This window comes from Dermacentor albipictus, chromosome 3 (genome assembly GCF_038994185.2).
Source record: "Dermacentor albipictus isolate Rhodes 1998 colony chromosome 3, USDA_Dalb.pri_finalv2, whole genome shotgun sequence".
Lineage (NCBI taxonomy): Eukaryota > Metazoa > Arthropoda > Arachnida > Ixodida > Ixodidae > Dermacentor > Dermacentor albipictus.
Window position 1 is genome coordinate 29,739,235 of NC_091823.1, and position 23,467 is coordinate 29,762,701.

General features: G+C 46.0%; 1 protein-coding gene across 2 annotated transcripts in view; it reads right to left on the bottom strand.

The window, feature by feature from the left end:
• Window positions 1–23,467, bottom strand: part of LOC135909687 (cell adhesion molecule Dscam1-like) — a 301,290-nt gene that overhangs the window by 24,263 nt on the left and 253,560 nt on the right. For both annotated transcript variants that reach the window (XM_065441717.2, XM_065441716.2), the window contains exons 12-16: window positions 23,245–23,418; window positions 19,249–19,396; window positions 15,373–15,521; window positions 11,226–11,357; window positions 6,131–6,298 (exon numbers count right to left, since the gene is read on the bottom strand). In XM_065441717.2, coding sequence (XP_065297789.1) covers window positions 6,131–6,298; window positions 11,226–11,357; window positions 15,373–15,521; window positions 19,249–19,396; window positions 23,245–23,418 — 771 coding nt within the window. The remainder of the gene's footprint in view (window positions 1–6,130; window positions 6,299–11,225; window positions 11,358–15,372; window positions 15,522–19,248; window positions 19,397–23,244; window positions 23,419–23,467) is intronic.

The window sequence follows — 23,467 nt, forward strand, 5'->3', positions numbered from 1 at the left end:
TTACACAGCCAGCACCTACTCGGCTTCGTCGTTTTTGATAGCTGAACGCACAGACATATAAAGGCAAAATCCTTGCGCAGTGGAATACGGTTCCGGGCATAACTGTCTGATTAATGATGGGGTTAGGGAGTTTCGTTTTTGCTTGCTACATGATGCGCTACAGCGATAAGGGAAATATTGGAACCGTTGCGCACGCACGTCGGATACCGCGAATTCAGGAGCCGCTGAGCAGACGACGCGGCGAGGGTGAACATATATCTGAAAGGACATTCGGCCTTCCCATTCGCTTAGGAGTAGTTCAGATTCCACAATGCTGCGAACGACAAACGTAAGTTGCTATCGCACTGTAAATAATGTTTCCCAAAAAACTGACGCGGATGCCGTAAATTGCGCCCGACGAAAATGTTCGTGCATTACCTAGCGGTTATTCCGTTTTAACTATTTTCCGTGTCCCTTTATTCCAGAGTTTAATTTAAGGAATTGTGTTAGGTCTGAATTACAATCTCATGAGTAGGGTGTGCACTTCTATTTGCCTTTAAAGCGAACAATTGTTTCGTAAGTTTGGTAAAGACAGAACTCATGCTTTCTTTCTTTTTTGTGGATGACACGAAAGAGGCACACGTAGGGGCAGAGTAAGGAGGTAGTTACAGTGAGTGAGCTTGCAATGAGTGAACTTGCAAAAGAAGAAACACAGTGTAAACGAACTTTGCATACTTGTTGCGTTGATACTGACGCCATGCCAACATCAGAAATATGCTTAATTATGTTACATTTCAGTGAGATTGCACGTACAGCATTTGCGTCATTACGATTGCGCTTGCATAGCGTTCTCTGCAGAAATTCTGCGAGCATTTATTAAGTCATAATCGTACGCAAGCTTCTCTCATACCGAAGTCGCTCATTGAAATGTCCGAGGCGTCGGTCGCTTGCCAGTTTCTGGCATTCTTTTCTCGTCACAGCTAGAGCTTTTGAGACGCTGTGTTAGTCTGCACTACCTTTGGGATCGGCCCATATTATTCGTCGGCCGGATACCTTAAATATGTGCGAGGTCCGCCTATATAATGCGATCGCTTTGAAGAAACGCCAAAAAAGGACTCAAAGGTACCGCAATTTTGGAGGCAACAGCGGTCATTCGTCGAGCGCATGCTAGATGGCGCCACAATTCCGCGCTGCAGCAGGCACACGCTTCACTAAGTCCCCTATGCGTGTAGTGCCAGTGCCTTGTCAGCGTAAGTTCGTAAATGCGCCTGTGCGCGCCTGAAGTGGCGATTTACGATCGAGAGCGCGTGCTTACGCCAGAGCGGCACGGTGTGCAGGAGAGACGTCAAAGTGATGTGGAAAGTAGCTTCGATCGCAATGTTATGCGAACGACAGTCAATTCCTTCAAACGGAAGCATTTTCTTGTCTTTTGAACGGTAGAGTTTGTAAACATACCCATTACGTGAGATTGAAGTTGTGACCTGTGTGACGCACAAGCATAGAAAAAAATTCATAAAGGAGGAGGGGACTAAAGGCAGGTAGTTGCACCAGACAACAGTCCGCGGTACCTACGCAGGGGGAATTAATGGGTTAAGGTATGAAAAGAAATAAAGAAAGGGGAGGGAGGACCTATATCAGTGGGAATTATATGACACCTTGCATATATAGATTGCAATACAATCGCGCACATCGCGTTTAGTTTTAATAGCACTTAATTAACAGCTTACTAAAGCTTCGCTTCACCTAGGTTCCGACATGTGGGTTGAATGTGTACAATTTTTTTTAAAGAGGGAGTTTATTTTTGTGGGCTCTACGGCTGAATGGGCGTGTCACTGCCAAGACTTGCCAACGCTTGCAGCGCACATCGAAAGCGAACTCTTCCGCGTTCTCGTTCATAAAATAGCTTTCTTTCTTTCTTTTATGCGAAGCATATTACGAGAGCTCAACCCAGCTCCTCAGGCGCGGCGGTGTCGCCATGAAACCACGTGACACCGTGACGTCACGACAGAGGAGAAGTGGCTTTGGCTCAACTCTTGCAAGACGGGCTGGGTGGGAATCGAACCAGGGTCTCCGGAGTGTGGGACGGAGACGCTACCACTGAGCCACGAGTACGATGCTTCAAAGCGGTACAAAAGCGCCTCTAGTGAATGCGGTGTTGCCTTAGAAACGAGCTGTTTCTAAGGCGTGCGTCTCTTGCTCAGGCGCACATTTCGTTGCCGCGCCGAACACTGCTTTGCTCGACGCTCACCGCGTCCAATGCGGGGCGCGTAGTCGCTGCCCTGTAGCCCATTGTCTTACACCCCTTGGCGGGTCGACGGGAACGCTGTCGCGTTCCACTCTTGAAGGCGAAGCAGTAATGCATGAGTTGTTTCTTCGTCTAGCCGAACCAAATATAGCCAAGCAACAGCAGTTCACCAGGCTAAACAGTGGTTCAACAACTAAAATAAAGGCTAGTATGCTTCGCATCCTGGGCTTAACCTTACCTAAGCCACAGCCATTTTTTTTTCTTTCTTTCTTTCTTATATTAAGAACGCACTGCATGCGTCTTTGCCAAAGTTAGCAAGAACGATTGATGTAACACTAACTGTCTAGTGAGAAATCATCAATCTGATTATATTAGTTTGGTGTCGTCATTGACAAAAGAGGGCCCAAGCTACGTGACAGAATTATTTTTAGAACGTTTCCGTTTTCAAATTTCAGCCCATAAGAGAGAAGGAGGTGAGGGGGAGGTCCTTTTAAAGACATTTATGACCAATAACTGTGATAAAAATAAATAAAGTGTTCTAAATGATGTGCCCTGCGGTGTGGGAAAAACGGTCTGATTTTGGCTGATTTTCATTCAGAAGAAGAATCCCCAGCTGCCGCAAGTTACGGCCGCGGAACACTTTGGTTCCGCGACTGGAACTTGCTGCACCTAAGGACTCTCCTTCTCGCCAGGGGTCTGCATGCCACCGCACATATAACACAATCTTCAGCACTCGGTTTTTATGGTGTCTTACGCTGTCAATCTCGATTAAGCTACCTTGCGTCCCGCGAGCTCCTCCGCGAGCTTCGCGAGCTGCTTGCGACGCCCAGTGATGCGATGCCATTCGGCTGCACCATCGCATAGCAGACGCGAGGTACACGGCGTGGCCTCTTCAGCACGCTCAGCGTTCGCGCAGAAGACTTCGCAGGCATAGAGTTTCCTACAAAAATTACTAGAGGGAACTCTGGCGCTAGTGTCTACGGGAGCTGCAATGGGAGCGGTTGTCCCAGCATGGGAATTATGGGAAGTACATGGATTTGCCTAAACTTCGTCCTTTTGGCTACAAACGGCTTTGTGACTTTGTAAACTCGTCATTTTCCACAGTGTATTGCATAATAAGTAATTAAATAAACACCATTAAAATTGCCCGATGGCAGGATTCAAACACAGGGAGTCTAGCACAGAAGCCAGATATTGAAACCATCAAGCCACGGACGCATGTATCGACGAGCAAATGAAACGCCCTTATGAATTTATCGCGGGCATGCCAGTGCCTTGAGACGCTTGGCGCGTTTCGATTTGGCCACCTGGACAAGGTCAATCGTTGCAATTAATAGCAATGGTACACGTTCCCGGCGTATTCAGCACTTCGAAGAATATAGATTGCGTTGAAATATGCGACAATAAGATTTATATAGCGAAATATACAAAGCCACAAGAACGTCTAAATCCACAAGCTTGAAGATCAGACAAATCCATGTACTTCTCATCATTCCCATGGTAGGACAACGACTGCAGCGCCAGAGTTCCCTCTAGTAATTTTTGTAGGAAACTCTATGTTCGCAGGCTACGTATTCACCAATGGTATCCACGCGATGCCGCGTTGCCAGCGCTCCCAGTATCGCGTTTCGTTAGTGCGCTTCGGTGCACTCATTGAAGCGCGTTTTGTGCTGCGCTCAACAACGAAGAAGGCTTTTCCGTGCGTTTCAATAAAATAAATACGCTTCGTGCTTGCCTATCTCGTGCATACCACTTTTCATGCACATCAAAGCAAAAACCGATTTTACATAATGCATCGGGATGGCTGCCTGAAGGGGTGACAGATTGGATGTCCCTACGAAATGGAACTGGGCAAACTGCCAATTCGCTTTAGCTCGCCAAAACAATGCAGATAGCCCAGAAGGCCTTGGTGATGCGTACAATTGTGTTGATTTGTATCTCATGCTACGTTAATCTCATGCAATGTTTATGTTTATGCATCGTAAAGACTACAACTATATCCTTGGATAGACAACCGGGCTCAGCTCAATTAACCTCCCTACCTTTCACTTATACCTTATCATTCTCAATCAATGTATTTATTTGTGCACTACACCATAAGAAATCAGGCGGACGACGCAGCGATGACACAAGGACGTCGGTAATGTATAATGCTTGTCGAGGGAAAAATGATGGGCTATGCCCAATGGCCCAAAATTTGTGTACCCCAATAAAGCTGCGGAATTACGAAATCTGTGTTCACATATACACATGAGCCGACATTGTATGCGCAGGCTCCAAAGCCAAGCTTTCTTTAAGTACTCTACCAGGTTTGCGTTGTGGTTGTCCGGCTTATCTCGGGCACAGCGCACACAACGAAAAATAAAAGTCGGAGTTTTTCTAGAAAGGCGAGACATCGATTGCGTTAGCGAATTATAAGACGAAGGATAGAAGTTTTATCGGCCGTATAAAGTTGTAAACATTCGCTTACCAACTAAATTAACAGGCATGGCACCACGCGCGCATGGGAAAACATACACACCCCTCACTCGATGACTGCGGATACTCGCTGTCAAAACGCTGGCGTGAGTAAGATGGGCAGCAGCAGCGAGCGAATTGACCTTCGTGCGGCTTCGTACTTCAACGCGAACTAGGCGCACCCGCCGTGGTTGCTCAGTGGCTATGGTGTTAGGCTGCTGAGCACGAGGTCGCGGGGTCGAATCCCGGCCACGGCGGCCGCATTTCGGTGGGGGCGAAATGCGAAAACACCCGTGTACTTAGATTTAGGTGCACGTTAAAGAACCCCAGGTGGTCGAAATTTCCGGAGTCTCCCACTACGGCGTGCCTCATAATCAGAAAGTGGTTTTGGCACGTAAAACCCCATAATCAAATCAATCAAATCGAACTAGGCGCCGAGAACACAGCGCACACGAAACTATATGAGCAGGGGCCGCACGGCCGCGCTCAGCCGCACCACGCTGCCTCCACCATGGTAGGACACGTGGTTTGTTTTCGCGGTTTTGTGACGTCGCGTAACAGCCTGGCGAAGTGGGTGCAGCCCCAGAACTTTTGACCAATAGCGGAGGGTTATGAAAAAAAGAAAGGTTGAGAATATGAAATAATTATTTTTCTTTTGTTTGTTCTAACCACGCATGATCATTTCGTGTACGTCATATCCGATGGCGAGTTTTTGGAGGTTTTCGTGTCGTCACCTGACAGACAGGTGAACTTAGGGTGGCCCGAAATACGTTGGATCAAATGGGGAGAGTTGATTCGAGAAATTGAATAGAAACATTGTGGAACAGCTTTATATTATAGCGCCCCAGGTTTCTGAACGGTGCGGCGGACGCAGACACGACACGTTAAGGGAGCCTTCACACATCTTAAGCTGGCGTGCGTATGAATGCCCCCTACTACTCGCAAAGCCGGGTGATCTGTAGGCATAGAAAGCTTCGCTTTGAATACTCTCAAAGATATATGCAAATGCAAGCAACTCATACATAAAAAAAGTTCAGTGGCGATTTAGCAGTAAATGCGAGAGAAATGCGTGAACATTCCCTCGCACCTTTTTGAGGCCCCGGGTCCATGATTTAAACTGCATTCACTACATTGCAAATTGTTCTTCAGGGGCTCCGCCGACAAACGTTTGTTTAAACGCCCAGACGCCGCGACAAGTCAAAGACTATGTGCTTTGGGAATAACGAAAAGAGCCATCGAGATGGTGTAACGAGATTTTTTAAATGCATAATTCACTTCGCACTGCTAAAGCTTAGAACTCGCAGGATCATGTAATATTCGTGTACCCAGGAGTCGGTTGAATCGCAGTGCACGTAGCAACTTTCAAGGTGCGGCAATATTTAGGTGCATGCACTGTCAATACGCGTTAGTTTGACCGAAACTATACCCGACTCGCACGCATGTGTGTACCTTCCTCGGTTGTAGTCGCTTTGACCGAGTGGCTGGCGTCGCTGCGTCCCAGGCGGTTCTCGGCGAACACCCGGAAGTGGTACGTCATGGCGGGCTTCAGTCCGCGTACGATGCCTGTCGTCTCCGTGGCCGAGGTGCTCAGGTTGATCATCTTGGCGTGCCACTTGGCTGCGTTCCAAGAATATTCACTGATAAGTCAACAGCGCGTGCTTCACGGATGCGAGATTAAAGAAAAAAATATATTAGAAATGGATAGAAAATGAGAAGTCCTGGCAAGTACTTGAAGTTTGTAATGAAAACAAGGTACGTCAGACTACAATATGAGAATAGAAAAGATGACTTCCTGGAGTCATACCTACATGCTCTTTTTCCGTTTGTTGCGCGTATAGTTTAATTACCGAGCTGTTTCATACCGCGAACTTGAAACACGAACTGCGCGAAGCGCGGTTGAGCGATTGTAGCGCGATTGTAGCGCGATTGTAGAGGTGCTTTCTTGCGCCATCTTACATGTCTAACTTAAAACTTCCACTGTAAATGTTCTTAAGAATATGTGATTGGACGTTTGTTATTGGGGCTGTGCGGGTGTTAATTAGGCTATAGGGGATTCGCAACTAAGAGAGAGATAAACGGGGTGGGAAAGGCAGGGAGGCTAACCGGAGAAGATTCTGGTTTACAACCCTGCACCTGTACCTGGAAGGATAAGGGCAAATGAAAGACGGAAATAGTGGATAGAAAAAGCAAAGGCACGAAAAATAAATAGAGGATGTTGAGAACGTCTGTGAGAACTATAGTCTCTCTAATAGGTCACTCGAACGCAAGCATTCGCCAAACATTCTCCCGTCCTTCGTTGTTCGCGCCAAGTGGCCATATTTATGGCCTACTCAACAATATGAACCGACTAGCCCAGCAACGGGTACTTCTAGATTTGCAACTAAGGCTCTAATGAGCATATATTAAAGAAAAATAAGCTTCCCAAAACAAAAATAAATTACTGAAACTGGCGCGAAGTTTATTTGCCCCCTTTTAACCGGACGTGTCAGCGTACTTGAAGCGACGGTCGGGTATAACCGATATGAAGTAAGAAGTTGCTATGGAAAACGGCACGGACTTCCTCTCGCTCTCCGTTTAACAGGCATGTCACGGAACGTGATTTAGAAAGCAAACGGAGATAAAGCGAGATAAATGACACGTACGTAACACGTATATTTACAGATAGTGCATACATACATAATCTATATGAGCGGAGGCCAATGTAAATGCGCGCAGAAACGCCTGTGTGTATGCTCGCGTTCTTCGTTCGACTGTCACAATGACGGCGTATTATTCCGGTTCTGAATGTGCTTTTAGATTGCCTAGGCCGCTGCAGAGTCAAAACGCGCGTTCCAGGGAAGGTTACAAGCGTGCGAAGAGGAGCTCGCTCTAGCGTCTTCTTCGCTTTCACCGGCACAACAACGCGTGCTCGCTATGGCGACGGGCGCCCAGCTGTTGTCGAGCGTGTGCTCGATCGAAGCGCAGTCTGTGCAAGGTCGCTTCGTGCGCCTTCGCGACCGTGGCTTTTTTGGAAAGATTTCTATTGTAGATGCTTCCTTATTGTCACGATGTGGTGACAGTGCACGGACATGCGGCGATGCATACAGGAAGGCGGGCCAGTGTGACACGGCGAACTTGCAGGAAACGGGCCATTCATTGGGCCAACCTGTGGCCCGCGGATTCGCCAAACAACTCGGTAGCGTCGATATGTGAATGAAGCGGAATACTTGTGGGCTCTATTCACGGTGCTTCAACAAACATGCCAGCATTCTCAGCTTGGCCGGTGCTATTGGGACTATTTGAGGCTACCTTGTACAACAAGCATCGCGTGCAATCTGATACAAAACATGCCGAACATGAGTATTTTCTTAACGATATTCCATTTCAAATAGCATTCTTCCCACCCGTTATCACTGGTTTGGTCTCCGCGCCGCCGACGTTATCGCCGGGGTCAGCTATTTGGCATGACGGATGATAGTAAGAATGGAAAACTAACTTATTTTTACAAAATTCCGTCTCACAATTTGCATTCGCAGAGCAGCTATATATCGATAGTGAGCGAACGATAGAAGACTCAGCGTGGATTCGAGGAAGCTTCTTTGGTGAAGTGCTATTCATCAGAACGTTGACGCCGGGTTTAGGCATCCCTTATTGACCCGCTCTTGAGCAATTAATGTTTCCATATTGTCGTAATCACTTTACCCTGTTTTGAATGCACATGCTATAGCGCTTCCTATAAGTGGGCGTCGGCACATCGTGATGGTGGATGCATTAGTCGCGAAGGGAGTGGCTCGCAAGTAGCGAACAGTTCATAGTACGAGTACGAAAGGAAATGTTTGTGTATTCGGCCTTATAGGTTCCCGCTAAATGCGGCTGCCTTCTAGAAGCCTTGCTGAAAACGCAGAAAACGACTGCGACATTTTCGACGAAAAGCAGTTCATGATATCACCAGCGCAGGCACTGGCCAGCGAAGCAAGCATTCGAAAATACAAAGCAAACATGTGTGTCTGTGTGTGTGCGTGCGTGCGTGCGTGCGTGTGTGTGCGTGTGTGTGTGTGCACGCGCGCGCGTTCGCGCGCTTTTAACCTATAAACAGACATTTTCAAAAGCGCCTGCAGTAGGTAGCACTTACTGCTTGAAGTAGATAACCCAAGAAGGCGAACAAGAACTGCGCGATAAATCACAGTGTACATTTATATAATTCAAAATTAATAATTAATTGATTCTTGAACATTCTTGAACTATGCAAATTATGTACACCTTTGGTGGGTTACGCGAGGTGAATAAGGTACGACGGCAGTGCGTGCCTGACGATACAATTGCCCTAAGCTAGCGGTCTGGTATAAAGCATAACCGGCATTCTGAGCAGTTTCCCTCACAGGATCTATATGCAAAATATCAGTTTTTCTTCCCCACTACTGGATCAACGAATCGAGCTGTCAAGGCTTCCCTAGAATATTTAGTCAGCACCGGCAATTTAAGTCAGTGTGCGGGCCCTTCGAACACAATCCTGTATACAATCACACCCTACTGCTTGTTTTTATCCTTACTCCTCAGCCCTATGCTCTTCCTTTTCCCCCTGAGCGGAATAGAAGGCTAGACTACTCTCTAAATTTCCCCAATATTTTCTCCTTTCTCTCTCTTTCTCTCTCTCTCTCCGCCAATAAAGCTTCCTCTTCACATAGATTCCAGATTTGGTGTTGGGTTAACACGATATTTTTGCAACTCCAATAACAAGCGCAATCATTCCCTGTAGGGTAGCAGTAGCATCGAGTTATTGTACCAAATAAATGTGTGCTGTTTTCGTTCCGGAGTTGAACGGGAACCGAACCGTTTTCGGTGAACCGAAACGAAAACCGGAGAAAAAAACATTTCTCTTTGACACACTGTGTACAAGTAATGTCTGCCTGTTCGAGTAATCCAGCTCAAGGAGTAAAACATATGCTCGCCACACTTTTTTTTTAAAGTATAGTACTAACGCGTATTCTTGAATTTGTAGGAACTCTACCACGGGCTTCTCGCAAGCCAAAGTATAACACCTATAGCAGTTATGGAGGTTGGAAGTAAAACATAATCGCATTTGGCATAAAGTTGGTCTCGAACGGACAGACGCGGCGTCATCGACATTATCGTGGTGTCATAATGCAGAACATTATTCCCCGACGTCGTGTGGCTTCGCTAGAGCTTTGTATAATCAGGTGACCGTTGACGTCGCCTTTGGTCTCCGGAATCAAGACAATCACGTTATTTTCAACAAAATAAAATAAATAACGAGGCCCAAATATGAGAAAGTCGCTTATAAAAACAATAATAATAAACAATGGAATGCCGCGCATGTTCCTTGTGGCTGCACAGGCGTGTGGTATGCAAACCGCGATCGCAGGAAAGGAACGATCATAACCATTATGACGTTACGACGCATCCATCTTCGGGTACCGAGATAGATAACAGCTTCATAGAAACAAGTGCTATAATAGTAGCGTAGTAGCAGAACTTATTTAGAGAAAGGCATAGAGGTAGGCCCCGTGGTTGTGCTGTGATAACCTTCTACTCTGCACATGAGGAAGGGGAAAAAAAGGGGAACGAAAGAGGAACAGAGGATGACGATGACACGCAATTTGGCCCGATGATGCTAGTCATCAACACAGCAGCACACTTAAACTAACGAGGTTAGAGCTGTGCCGTGTAAAACTTGTAGCACGGCCCGTAACGCTGCTGTAGTGTATGTCGGGTAGGACTAAGGGCACATTCACACCGGCGACTTGAGGAGGTCGCGCGACCAAGTTGGTCGCTTTGCGACCAGTCGCAAATGGTCGCAAACGGTCGCCTTTCTCGAAAAGCGACCATTTTGGGCGAGTCGCTCTCTGCGCGATTTTTCAGTCGCGCGACCGTGGTCGCAAAACTGATAAACCAATCAGCGGCGCACCGGAAGTGATCTTTCGTGTGTCTACATCCGGCCTCCTCCGGCGTCGCATTCAAATTCCGCGTAGATTCCGAGAGTTCTCGCTGAGAACGATAATCTACGGGATTGCGACTGCGGGTCGCGCTCAGCCGGGCTTGCCGGTGTGAACATCAGTCGCCTTCGGTCGCTTTTTGATTGCGAGTCGCAAACGGTCGCGCGACCTCCTCAAGTCGCCGGTGTGAATGTGCCCTAAGGGCCCAAAATAACGTCCTCTGATAATAGCCTGGGAGGTTGGTGCTTGCAGAGAAAAGGCTTAAGTCCGTCGCCCTTGTCTGTAAGTTCTCTATAATAAGTAATTTGTGCTGCTTTGGCACTTTTCAGTATTCTTTCTTGTATCTAGAGAGCTTCGACTTTCTTTTACCGAAAAAAGCAAAAAAATTAAAGAAGCCATGTCAGTAATGTTATGTTAATATTCCCTCAATTTCTGTAATTTTGTTAACATTAAGAAAAAAATCCTTCTGCTGTATACATTGTGAATGCAGCAATGTGTCGGTTTGGCAAGAGTGTACGGGAGCGGCTTGTTTGCCTGAGCGCCAATTGGCAACGGCAAAACAAACATGTGACGACGTATAGTAAATGAAGGAAATCTGCGGCGCGGCTTACATCCGTCGTCCTTGTACTGGACCGTGTAGTGCGTGATGGCGCTGTTGCCGCTGTACGGGGCCGTCCACTCCAGCTTGACGCTCCTGCTGCCCGACTCCACCACTTTCAGGTCCTGGGGGGCGTCGGGAGGCTCTGCGCACACAAATCGGTCGATTAATGAATGTATTCGCTGTGTAGGACACTGTGAAACAGTCGATATTACAAATAAAGCCCTTATCGATCCACGAGGATGCAAAAGATTCACCGGCGTTGCTGGGCTGGTTCTCGTTCCGCGTGAGCCAGCAACATCGTGCATTAGTTTACGTAAAGTATTTTTTCTATTATTATTAAGTGCATTCAGGTATTCAGGGAGATGTCAATGCCTGTTAGACGGCGTCAGATGCTCTTATATAAGCCGTTGATGTGCTTTAAAAAAATTCCAACTAGGAATACAGAAAAGACTATAACGACAACAATTCTAAAGTTCACGTACACGCAACAAAAGAAAATGTTCTTGTGCAGTTCACAAAATTCGAATGTTCGCGTTGAAGTACAAATGACGTCCCTCGTTGGTGGAACACAGCGCTCACATATGCACGCCAAGAGCCACGGGAACGTGATGACAAAGGTGATTGTGTCTCCTTTGTCAACGTGCCCAAGTTAGCGCACAAAAAGCCTGGCGGCTTGGAATGCTCTCAACTTGCTCAAACCAGTACCCTATTCTGTTGAAACAATGAATCACTTCCACAAATACAACGTCGGGATGAGAGTTAGGATAATATTTAGTTGCTGTCAGATGTTGATTTTTTTCAAGGAAGTGCTATAGTTGAAAAAAAGTAAAATATTTATGATCAATGAAAGTCGTTCATCAGCAGCTGAAGAAGCGGAACCGTTAGTAAATGAAACGTTAGCTTCACGCACAGGAAGCCAAGCTAAGCCAAGCCACACTACAGGTGCTGTCTAAATTTTTTTGTTCTTGTCTTTTTTAAAGTAGTTGCCATGTATTCGCCCTAGAAAGATATGTGCCATTGGGATCTATTCCTAGCAGCTGTGGTTCCCAGGATGCGCCAAGATCACCGTATTGTTTATTTCTGCTTGCTTGCGCACTGGGCTCCTGGTGTGTACAGTTTAGAACGCTCGCGTTAATGTTGATACGTCTGCGGTTCTCGCGTTATCAGTTGAGAGACTATATTAGAGAGTTTCATTACAGCTTAGACGTGGGCTACATATAGCCCACGTAGGCGGAAGAAGAAGAAGAAGAAGAAGAAGAAGAAGAAGAAGAAGAAGAAGAAGAAGAAGAAGAAGAAGAAGAAGAAGAAGAAGACGGTGATGATGCTTTTTATTGGCATATTTTCTCCATCAAAACGGGGTGGAGTCAGTCACCTTGCCTGTTTGAGCTAATCATGTTTTAAGCTAATCAATCATCAGCGGTGGCGTTGGCATCTGACGAGAATGCGTCAAATCCCAACAAAATTTTTCGGCACGGAAAATAGGAAACCAGAAGAGTGTTTCTGACGTCTTGCGTTCTGTTCTTGAACGCATCGCCATGATGCGTCGCAGTACCGTCTAGGTCTTCGCGCATTTTGGTATATGTCTACATTATAGCACATCTATACGCTATGCTAAACACGCTGCATTAACGTCGCAGCTTTCACATTTCGAGGTGTTGTATTCCACATGCTGCGAGGTAGTGACATCGTTTGTTTCTTGTTCACTTGAATTGAATATGCAGGCGTTACCTTGATCCACCTTGCAATACGGAATACTCTTAGAAGGGGTCTTAAACAGTTGATTGCCGTGCACATGCAAAGCCTGCATTGGCAAAGTATGAGAACGGAACACCCAGTTCGAGGATAAGAGGGAACTGCTATACCTGATAACTGTGCCACAGCTGGTGCTTTTTTTACAACAGCTTTTGTTCAGCGCTGTTGAATCATGAGCCGAACTTCTCATAACGGTTATGAGCAACGCCTCAGCAGCCGCCTGCGCGAGCTTATGCGAAACTGAGCAGGCCTTATGAAATCTTGCGAGTAAGTTTGTGTAAATTATCTATTGGAAACTTCTGAGCAACTAGAGTTTGAAGAAAGAAAAAAAAAAACTGGCCTAACATTGCTGTCTATTCTGTATCGTTGCGTTTCCTCGACTGTCGTTTGCACAACGACCTGATGACATAAAATGATCAAGCCGACAGCGCAGCTTAAAGGATTTAGGACAGAGAAAGGCGCGAACTGATTTGAATTTCTTCAGAAGTATATTTTACTTCTTGGCTCTTTTTTTTTCTTCTTATTTTCCTTTAGTAGATAGAAAACACATGCGTCGTGCGTTCTCGTTGCATTTCTGAGTGCCGCGTATAGACCGAACCCGAAAAACTCTGCGCACATATTCTCCGAGCATGGAGAAGCCGATAAATGACAAAAGTGATTGATGACTAACTCTGTCGAAACGAAATAAATGCTGCTGCTGGGAATGATATACTTTATTTTAGTCGCGTCATCAGCAAAACTCCGATTGTTCCATTTATCTTTCCATTCCTATCGGCTGCTCTTTTTTTTTCTTCCTTTAGTTTATCTCTATACACAAGTGCAACGGCGAGCATCGTTAGCTTACGAAAGCGATAAAATTGATGTTGTCTGGAAGTTCTCACTAAGAACTTCACTTTCCGAAAGTGTGAGAGATTAGAGCGAGACGCTTGAACATCTTATCACTCTTTTTATCTAGTACTATGAAAATAAGCTGAGTACTGAATCAGGGAGATCAAACTGCGTACTTTGCTTATTGGTTTTATGTAAGATAAGTTTATATTTAAAGTTAGCCTAACGTGTACTATACGAGATAGCTTGGTACGCTCTACGTATCCCACGTGAAGTGATGGGCACAATTTGTGAAAATAAACTTGTTAACTTTGCAAACGCTTCGATGTCAAGCGTACAAACATATTCAATGACTAGGCAACCAAAATATCGTGTTTTGTCATTACGAGCTAGCCGAGGCAATAAAAGCCCAACCAGCAATGTTAAGCACATGTGCAGCATCAGTAATTATTACTATGTTGAAGATTCCTCATAATATGACGAAGACGTCTTGCAGAAACGCAAAGCTACGCTGTAAAACGCGAGAGTTTACGAAGCTAACCATAAGATACTTCAATACCCAGTCAGGATAAAGGCCGGCATATTGAAACGACGCGGCGATGACTGAGGCACTTCACCATGATTCATTCAGTCTTTATCCCCACAAGACATATGACAAACAGTATGATATTGGAGTGATTGAATGTCCAGCATCTGAACGAATTCATTTGACCTTCATTTTGTTCTGTAATAAGCATGATGCGTGAAAGAAAAGGAATTATCGCCAGCGCAAGGGAATAGGGCATACAAAACAGCAGGCACGAGCTTACAAAGCGCAGATAGATTTCTTCTTATGCGATACCAATCAATTTACGAACGTTTACTCCAATGTGGTGTTCGCACATGACTTGTTTGGCAGAAACCGTCTATTGCCTCAGTTTAATTAGTATAAAAACATTAGTGTAGGGAGAGCTTCCTGCGTTAGCTGCAGAAAATATTACAAATAACCTTCTATTTATAGTCTAAACATGCTAAATTAATGTCCACTGAGTCATAAAAAAATACTAATAAACAAGACGCCTTGAGCGTGTGACGCCGGTTACCTGAATGAACACGAAACAATTATCGAATACCTAACAAAGCAAGATATCAAGTGGCTTGAAAGAAATGCTTTCTGAAGCTCATATTATTTTGAACATCTCGCCAACATACTTCCTTCTACACTGGCTTAACTGCGAGCTGTTAGAACGAGCGGCCACTGTTCTCGCTTCGATAATCAACGTCAGACTCTCCAGTGTGCCTTGAATAGACTGGATGACAGGCCATTTACGGAAGCGAAGATCTTGGGAGCCTGGCCTCACAGTTAATTAGCCCAGAAAGCAGTTCGAGCGCTTTTTCACTACCTGAAGGCAACAGACTTGAGTTCCCGACTACAGACACCCTACACCTAAGTTTTATTTCTCTCTCCCTCTCCCCATTCCCATCCCCACGTGTAGGGTAGCAAAGTGGACTCAGTCTGATTAACCTTTCTGCCTTTCCTTCTTCCCTTCTCTCTCTCTCTTAGAACGTAGTTAGATTGTAAACCATGAGTTCTTTACCTTGTATGATCAACTGGATGTTTGTGTCGTCCTGGCCGAAGTTGTTTGTGGCCAGGCACGTGAACAGGGCGGAGTCGCGACGGTCCGTTTGGCGTATGATGATCTCCGACGTGATGCCCGTGGCTTGCACGGTTTCGACGAGCTCGTACCTGCACGCAATGTGCGGCACCTTCGATCAAGGGTGGGTCTGCCAACTGCCCCAGTTTTACCGCGTCTGTCCCGGATATTGTTAAACAACCTGGACTTACGACGTGAACTTTCTGGCAAAGCAAGATGTTCCGGACTTAAGAACTGTAACTTTCAAAGATACTTTCAAAGATACTTTAAAGAGAGATCTCCCTTGAGAGCGCCGAAGCGGAAGCTTGCTACTGAAACCTGTCGAAGTTGTCTCGGTAATTTGTACTTTTCAGCAACGCCGAACAGGCAGGAATATTATCTTGCACGGAATGTTTGCGGAAATAGAATGGGATAATACTGTTGTCTAAAGCGAGGTAATTTCTATGACTGCAGTACAAGGCAAGATTGTGCCTCTAATCTAGCTACTAATCGTATTTCTTCCCGTGACATTACATTGCTTCATGCTGAGTGGCTTTGACTCGTTTTTGCTAGCGATCCACTCCTACATCTCTGCCGCCGTGCTGAACCATTCCCCCCCCCCCCCCCCCTTTATTTAGGACCTTCTCAAGATTTCCGCAGATCTGAGAAAACATTTAGCACACTACACTTCCTAGAAAACCGAACAACATGTTCCTATTGCACTTCTTTCATTGCGCCTTGGCTCGTTTCCTATCACTTGATTTCGAAAAACCATCCCCAGTTGAAAAACACAACAGGAAATTTTAACATTCTGTTGTATTTTGGGACGTTGTTTCTGTAGTTCTGTTGTCTGTAGTTATGTTGTCTGTAGTTCTGTTGCCTGTAGTTCTGTTGCCTGTAGTTCTGTTGCCTGTAGTTCTGTTGCCTGTAGTTCTGTTGCCTGTAGTTCTGTTGCCTGTAGTTCTGTTGCCTGTAGTTCTGTTGTCTGTAGTGTGACGTCCTGTAGTAGAAAGTTCTGTAGTTCTTGATCAATATTTAATTAATAATTGACAGAGACGTCCGTAAGATTATGTAAATTTGTTAGCACAAAAAAGAAAAACATAAAAGTAAAAAAAATTTAAAAAAAAACGTCCTTGCCTAGGATTCGAACATGCGACCTCTCGATTCCTAGCCCGGCATCTTACCACTGCACCACGCCTGACATGCTATTCGATTGTACGTTTTGGCCATGTGAGTAGTACGACGTGCTGATGCGCTGATGTTTACATTTGCATTTTGAGAGCCAAGATCCGCTATCACTCCACCGCGTCAAGTGCCGCATCTCTAGAAGAGCAAGAGTGTTCGTACCATCGACAAGTACATCGTGCAGTGCTAGAACATCGATTTTGATGTACGATATCCATATTAAATAAGAAATTCAGAAATAGACAACGTTGACTTTTAGGGTTATTACTGCTAGTTTCGACAGTTGTCTCTCGTTCTTTACACTTTTGAGCGCGCATATAATTCGTGTGTTCAATGCAAAATAGCTACATAAACATTCGTGGATGAGAGTTCTTTCTGACAGCATACTGGCTTCTCACGGCAGCACTGTATCAGATTAATGAGACCCGAGCGAGACAGCTTTTCACGCAACTTTGTGGAACAACCGAAATCTTTTCCGCTTCGCATAAGCTTGTGAAATATTCCTGGGAAATTAACTAATGTGTCAGTGTAACAGCACATGTAAGTCCACAGGCCTGTGTGCCACATCTTACCAAAAAAAGAAACGGATACGCAGCCATTCCCGCAGATGGTATGATTTTGATCAGCGGCCGATTTTGAGGAGGCCGGTAGGGCGTTGCTGGTGCCGCGTCGTCACGGCACAATTATAACTATTCGCCACGTCGACTTTAATACAGGTGTCGGTGCCATCGGTGTCAGCATTGCCGGCTTCAGAGAAGCGCGATTGAATACCGCGCAGGAGAAAAGTACAGTGTACACTACCGATGCAAAAACATACAATTTTAAAGGACCGCGACGGGAAGCGCTTCTGTTGCGACTTCGGAACTCTTGGCCGTCGCGACCGAATGTTTCTGCTGCGACGTCAGAATTGGTGTCGTAACGTCGGAGTCGCTGTCAGGATATAAAGCTGTTGTTCCGACTTAATAACTCTTGTTGTCGCGACAGAATGCTTCTGTTGCGAAATCAGAATTTCTGTCGTAACGTCAGAAATGTCTCCCAATTAAGAAATGTCAACAACTTCTGTCGTACAACAGAATTTCTGTAGTTGCGACAGGAATTCCTTTTGTCTTTTTCAATCGGGCACTACAGAAGCTTGTCGCATCACACAATTTCAGTGCACTTCTGTTGTCATCATTGGGTATATGTTGCGGCGATAGGTTTCCGTTGTGGAACAGTTCTCTGTAGTACAACAGAAGTTTGTCCATTACTTCAGGAACACTTATGTTATGACAACTGGGGGCCTGTTGCAATGATAGGTTTCTGTCGTACAACAACATTTTTCTGTAGTACAACAGAAGTTGGTCGCATTACATCAGGAACACTTCTGTTGTGACAATAGGGGGCCTGTTGCCACAATAGGTTTCTGTAGTATTTCAACAGCTTTCTGTAGCACTACAGAAGTTTTTCGGGTTACTTCAGGAGCATTTCTGTTGGGACAACAGGGTGCCTGTAGTGATGACAAATTTTTCTGTAGTACTACAAAAATCTGTTGTAGAGCTTCAGCTTTCTGTTGTAACAACAGACATACGACAGACTGTACTTCTGTAGTAGCAACAACAAATGTCTGTTGTACATCAGGAAAGTCTGTCGCTCCATCAGGAATCTGTAGTTACTACAGAAAAATCCTGTTGTACAACAGAAATTTCTGTAGTACTGAACACAACCTCTGTTGTCATTTTCAACTGGGTCACTAACATCACGGCGATGAGGATGTGGTTCGCATTGAGCGTTTCGATTACTCGGCCGTCTGACGTCGACCCGTTATGCTCCCGTATATGCGGTACCTGTGCACAGAAACACTAGACGTGTAGCATCACGATGGAATCTAGTGTGTACGGTCAACGCCACCTAGACTATAGTCTAGGTGGCGTTGGTACGGTGCGATTGATGAGCGCGAGCATGAGCCTCCAAGATCTCCAGTATACCACTTTGCTCGGCGCTTTGTGAACTGCAAATTCAGGTTTATATTAGAATGGTCGTCTCCTTTGCTGCAATTCTGAATCGTGGGCTGAAATACAGTTTTTTTTTTCAGCGCGCGGCTGATATCGTGAGCGTAGCCATTTTCGAACGTTAAAGAAAGTAACACGGCATAAAAAGAAACCTTTTGTTTTTGTTGTGCGATAGCGCTTCTTAAAAAAAAAAAATTCGACAGAAACACTTAAGACTGCTTACCTGTGGGAATGCAATCGTATTATACCGTTTGTGGGCCGCGGAACGCCATGAACGCGCTCATGAATGCACGCACCATGCACACCTTCAGTCAGCTAGAACCGTGTAGCCGCCTTGGCGTTGGGGAAGCGTGCTATGTAGCAAATTTGCTTTTTCAATGCCATTAATTTACTTTATTTACAGGAACCTCCCTGAAAAACTTGACGTCAATCTGAGCATTTTTGACGTGTTTTTACTCTATGCGCTGTCGGCCATTTTCGGTACCATCTTTTGGTCACGCCGACATGGTTTCGCCTAATGGGGCATATAAGGCTTTCGAATTAAAAAAAAAACAAAAAAAAAAACAAGAACAAACTTCGTTTACTCTGAACGTGTTGCTTTACTGCCTTTATCAAGGTAGATTAACTTCTACACTTCAAATATTTTGAAGCTGCTTTAGTTTTTTACCTTGGGTCCTGTTTTGGGCTGACTGGCTGCTTGTCCTTCATCCAGGACACTCCCATGGGTTTATCGCCGATGGCGTCGCACTTGAGCCTCGTTGTCTGTCCTTTCCTCACCATTTCAGCTGCGAATTTTGTCTTGAAATGGGCGGCAACTGGAACAAAGAAGGCGAGAGAATGGAATATAACTGGCTCCATTTTCTCAATGCAATAGAATGCCTCTACAACAGACGCCAATACAACGAAATTAACCATAAAACGAAATATTTCCTATGTACTGACCGAATTTGTACCGTTCATGTGTATTGTGAGCGCCTCGACAGCGAAGACCACAACTAATTTTCCTGTGCAAAGAAGAAATTTAGGCGTTCCCGACGGCTAATTTGTTGCTTTACAGTAAATGGATGATTCTCATTGCTTCTTCTTTCAAGCTGTGTTGTTTGTTTTCTACCCGTCGTACCAGATGTGCGATACCTACGCAGCGGTTTCTTGTAGTTTGGGTAGGGGGGCGGCGACCGATCTTTTCTTGTGTATACGTAGGCCGAACATTCAGAGGGACTCTGTTTTCAGGATTTGCAGTCCATTCAGAGTTCTGGGTCTGGGATTTCACCTTCTGGATGTCTTCCCCTGGTTCTCGCTTTTAGTAGGAGGAGCTTCAATTTTTCTGGTGCGCGCACGAGCCCTAAAGCTTTGAGCTATAGTCTTCTGTACAGTCCACCGCTTCTTGCGGTCGACCGTACCGAAAAACACAGCCTTTACAGAAATTAAGTTCACGAGGGTTGTAATGTGGGCTTGTTGGTAATGCATCTTCAAGGGGCGTGAGGCAGCGCGATTCAAAGCGCTGTGTGTGTTCCTGTGTGTCTGCTTCTGTCCCGTCTTTGAATCACGCTAACGTACACCGCTTACAGAAAAACACTTTTATGTAGCACATATTGAGCCGCTCAATACGTGCTGCATAAACGTGTTTTTTCGAGCTTGAAAGTAGCCCGTGAATACACGCTAAATTGCCGCGTGAGGAACCGCTCGAGGAACTTTGTATGGTATGAAGAACTTTATTTAGGTCCTGAGGGATCAGTCTGGGACTGATGCGGGCCACTCCCACGTCGGTACAGAGAGGCCGAGCCCCTCTGCTATCACACGGGCCCTCTGGACTGCCCTGAGCTGGTCCGCCAGCACTTCACTGTGCAGCATTCGCTACCACCACTGTTCACCTCGAGAACCATCACCGGCCAACGCCAAGCAGCGCCACAGCATGTGTTGTAAATCGAGCAAACCCCCACACTTACTACAATAGACTGAAACCCCGCAGTCCGGATTAATTTTATTCATGATGACAGGGTTAGGGTACGTCCGTGTCTGCAGAAGCCTTAATGTAACCGCCTGCGGCCTATTTAATTTAGGATGTGGCAACGGGAATGCCCTGCGCCCTAAGTAATAGTGCTTGGTGATTTCGTTGTAGGTTAACAGTTGGTCCCTGTACTCAGGAGCGGGAGATCCAGCCCCTTCAGGGAGTACACGGCACGCTAATCCTCGTGCCTCCCTGTGCGCCACCTCGTTGAGGTTACGCGGGGCTCCCTCCACTGTCCCCATGTGCGCCGGGAACCAAGTAACGGTATGCGAAGTGATATCCCTACCCTGCAGCAGTCTGTTAGCCGGTTCCGCAACAAGTCCTCTCGAGAAGGCTGTAATCGCAGATCGCGAGTCGCTAAACACCAAAACTCTTCTAGAATCAATTAGTGCTAGAGCAATAGCCACCTGTTCAGCAACCCCCGGATCTTTGGTATAAATGGAAGCAGCATTTCTAACGCTCCCTTTGCCATCTACTACCACCACCGAATAAGCATTTTTACCATTAATCCATGCGGCGTCAACAAACGCAGACTCCTCCTCCTGATCCTTTGCCTCTCGTAACAAAGCCCTAGCTCTCGCGACCCGCCCCCCTACATTGTGCACGGGGTGCACATTCCGCGGAAATGGACGAACCATGATATTTGCCCTAAGGTTCACGTTCAACTCGTGTAGGGGCGCCCTATCGTGCGACACAGCCACCGATTCTTCAACTGACTCTAATATATACCTACCCGGTGGTGTACCTAGCAACCGCTCCCTCTGTGCGGAACGTTGAGCCTCAGCATTTTCATCTAAAGTATTATGCAAACCCAGTCGTAACAACATATCGTTTGACGTAGTCATAGGCAGACCAAGCGCAGCCTTGATGGCTTTTCTGATTAATGCATCCAATTTATTTTTCTCCCCCCTATTCCAATTTAGCATAGCTGCCACATACGAGAAATGACACATAATAAATGCGTGAACTAAGCGCATTGCACCTTCTTCTCCTAAACCCCTATGCCTATTAGAGATCCTTCTTATAAATCTTATGGCCTCCTCCGTTTTCTTGGTAATACGCTGAATGGTTCTAATGTTCGATCCGTTCGCTTCAAGTACAAAACCCAGGACCCTGATTGCTTCAACTTTGGGTATCACCGACCCTTCCCTAGTATGAATTCTAATGCAAGGCTCAACGTCCGGTACCCAACCCCTCGGCCTACGATCTAGCTTCTTAGATTTGAAGATCAACAACTCCGACTTTTCAGAGGAGCACTTGAGCCCCATGAGACCCAGATACTCCTCCGTAAGCGTTACCACCTGCTGCAGCCTAGCCTCAAGCTCTCCATCACTACCACCGACACTCCATATAGTAATGTCATCCGCGTAGATAGAATAGCCAATATCCTGGACAGTGTCCTGTGTTGAACTAATTTAGCGTCATAAGAACCACTGACACAAGAAAGGTGGACAGAGACAAGCGCTTGTGTCTGTGTCTGTGGTTTTTGTAGCGCTAAGTTACTAGTTCAATTACGAAAGACCCAACTAGCCCAACAATCAACTGTTCTAGAAAACTTTGCGTGCATTCGTGGGCTTCTTTCACGCTCGAAAAAAACAATTATATGTAGCACGTATTGAGCAACAGAAGCTGTATCGGGAGTTTTTCGTATTGCTATTTTCTCCTTGACACATTTCACCTACTATTAATGTTCGAGAGTTTTATTAATTTATTAAGATTAATTATGTAATTAGGCAGAATGCAAGAAATAAATAAATAATCTGAGTATCCCCAAGCGACGGCAAACAACATTATCTTCGTTCTGGCCAGCTACGTGGCACTTGCGTATTTTTACATCTTGGTGAATGGTAGTTGGGACACCCTGTATATGCAGTTAGTCTATTAAAGACCATACTCTCGTACAGTTTGCCTGTGCATGATGTCAGGAATACGGGTCGCTTGTTTTTTATTCCTAGTGGGGGCCATAGCGGCGTTAATAGCGTTCGACGCTCTGCAGCCGCACCTTGCAACGCTCCCAGGTTTCGCCACGGCGCAAGCAGGAACGTCGATCACATAAAGCCGGCCACACTCGCACGTTCCATACGAAGTTGTGTTGACAAAGGTTATTTGGCTTCTTTCACAACTATCCCTTGAATTAGTGCTAAGTAAAGGTTGTGATTCTGGTGGGCCTGCTTAGCCTGTTCTATCGAAAGCGGTAACGTGCGTGATTTTTTAAACGAAGTGATCTATATAACGAAGTATTTTGGAGCTTCCGAGCGGTTCGTTATAAAAGCATTCGACTGCACTCAATGTGACAGACGAACCTAACTTTGAGGTATTGTGATAGAGTCTGCTAACATTACTGTGTGCAGCCCCTGCGCATTTCTGCTCTTGAGCCTCTATCGCCTTCGATAACATCTTTTGTGGGCACATTCGTGAGCACCTTCAACGGACTCGTTCACCCCTTCGTGCCTCTTCACCTTTTACTTCCCGCTCTTTGTGTTTCCCTTGTCTTTCGTTTCCGGTGTCCTTCGTATCTCCTTCTCTTAGAGGCAGGAAAGCGTCGTGCCGCTTCCGGAGGAAGTTGCCGTGCCAGCCTACAGGCGTCTTGCTGCTTTGTTTACGTTTTTCGCTTCTAATCACAACAAATAACGGTAAGCGCGGAAAGTCACGTACTGTGCACGGTGACCTTGACGACCTTGCTGAGTCCCTGTCCGACGCCGTTGGTCGCCTGACAGAGGAAGAAGCCGGCGTCCTCCTCCTTGGCGTCGTTGATGGCCAGCGAGCCGTTCTCGAACACTTGGACGTGCGCGCTGCTCATCACCGGCTTGAAGTCGCGCGCCGCCTCACCTGCGTGTGCGAGGAGCACGCGTGCGTGAGGGCCCCAGTGCGGGGATGG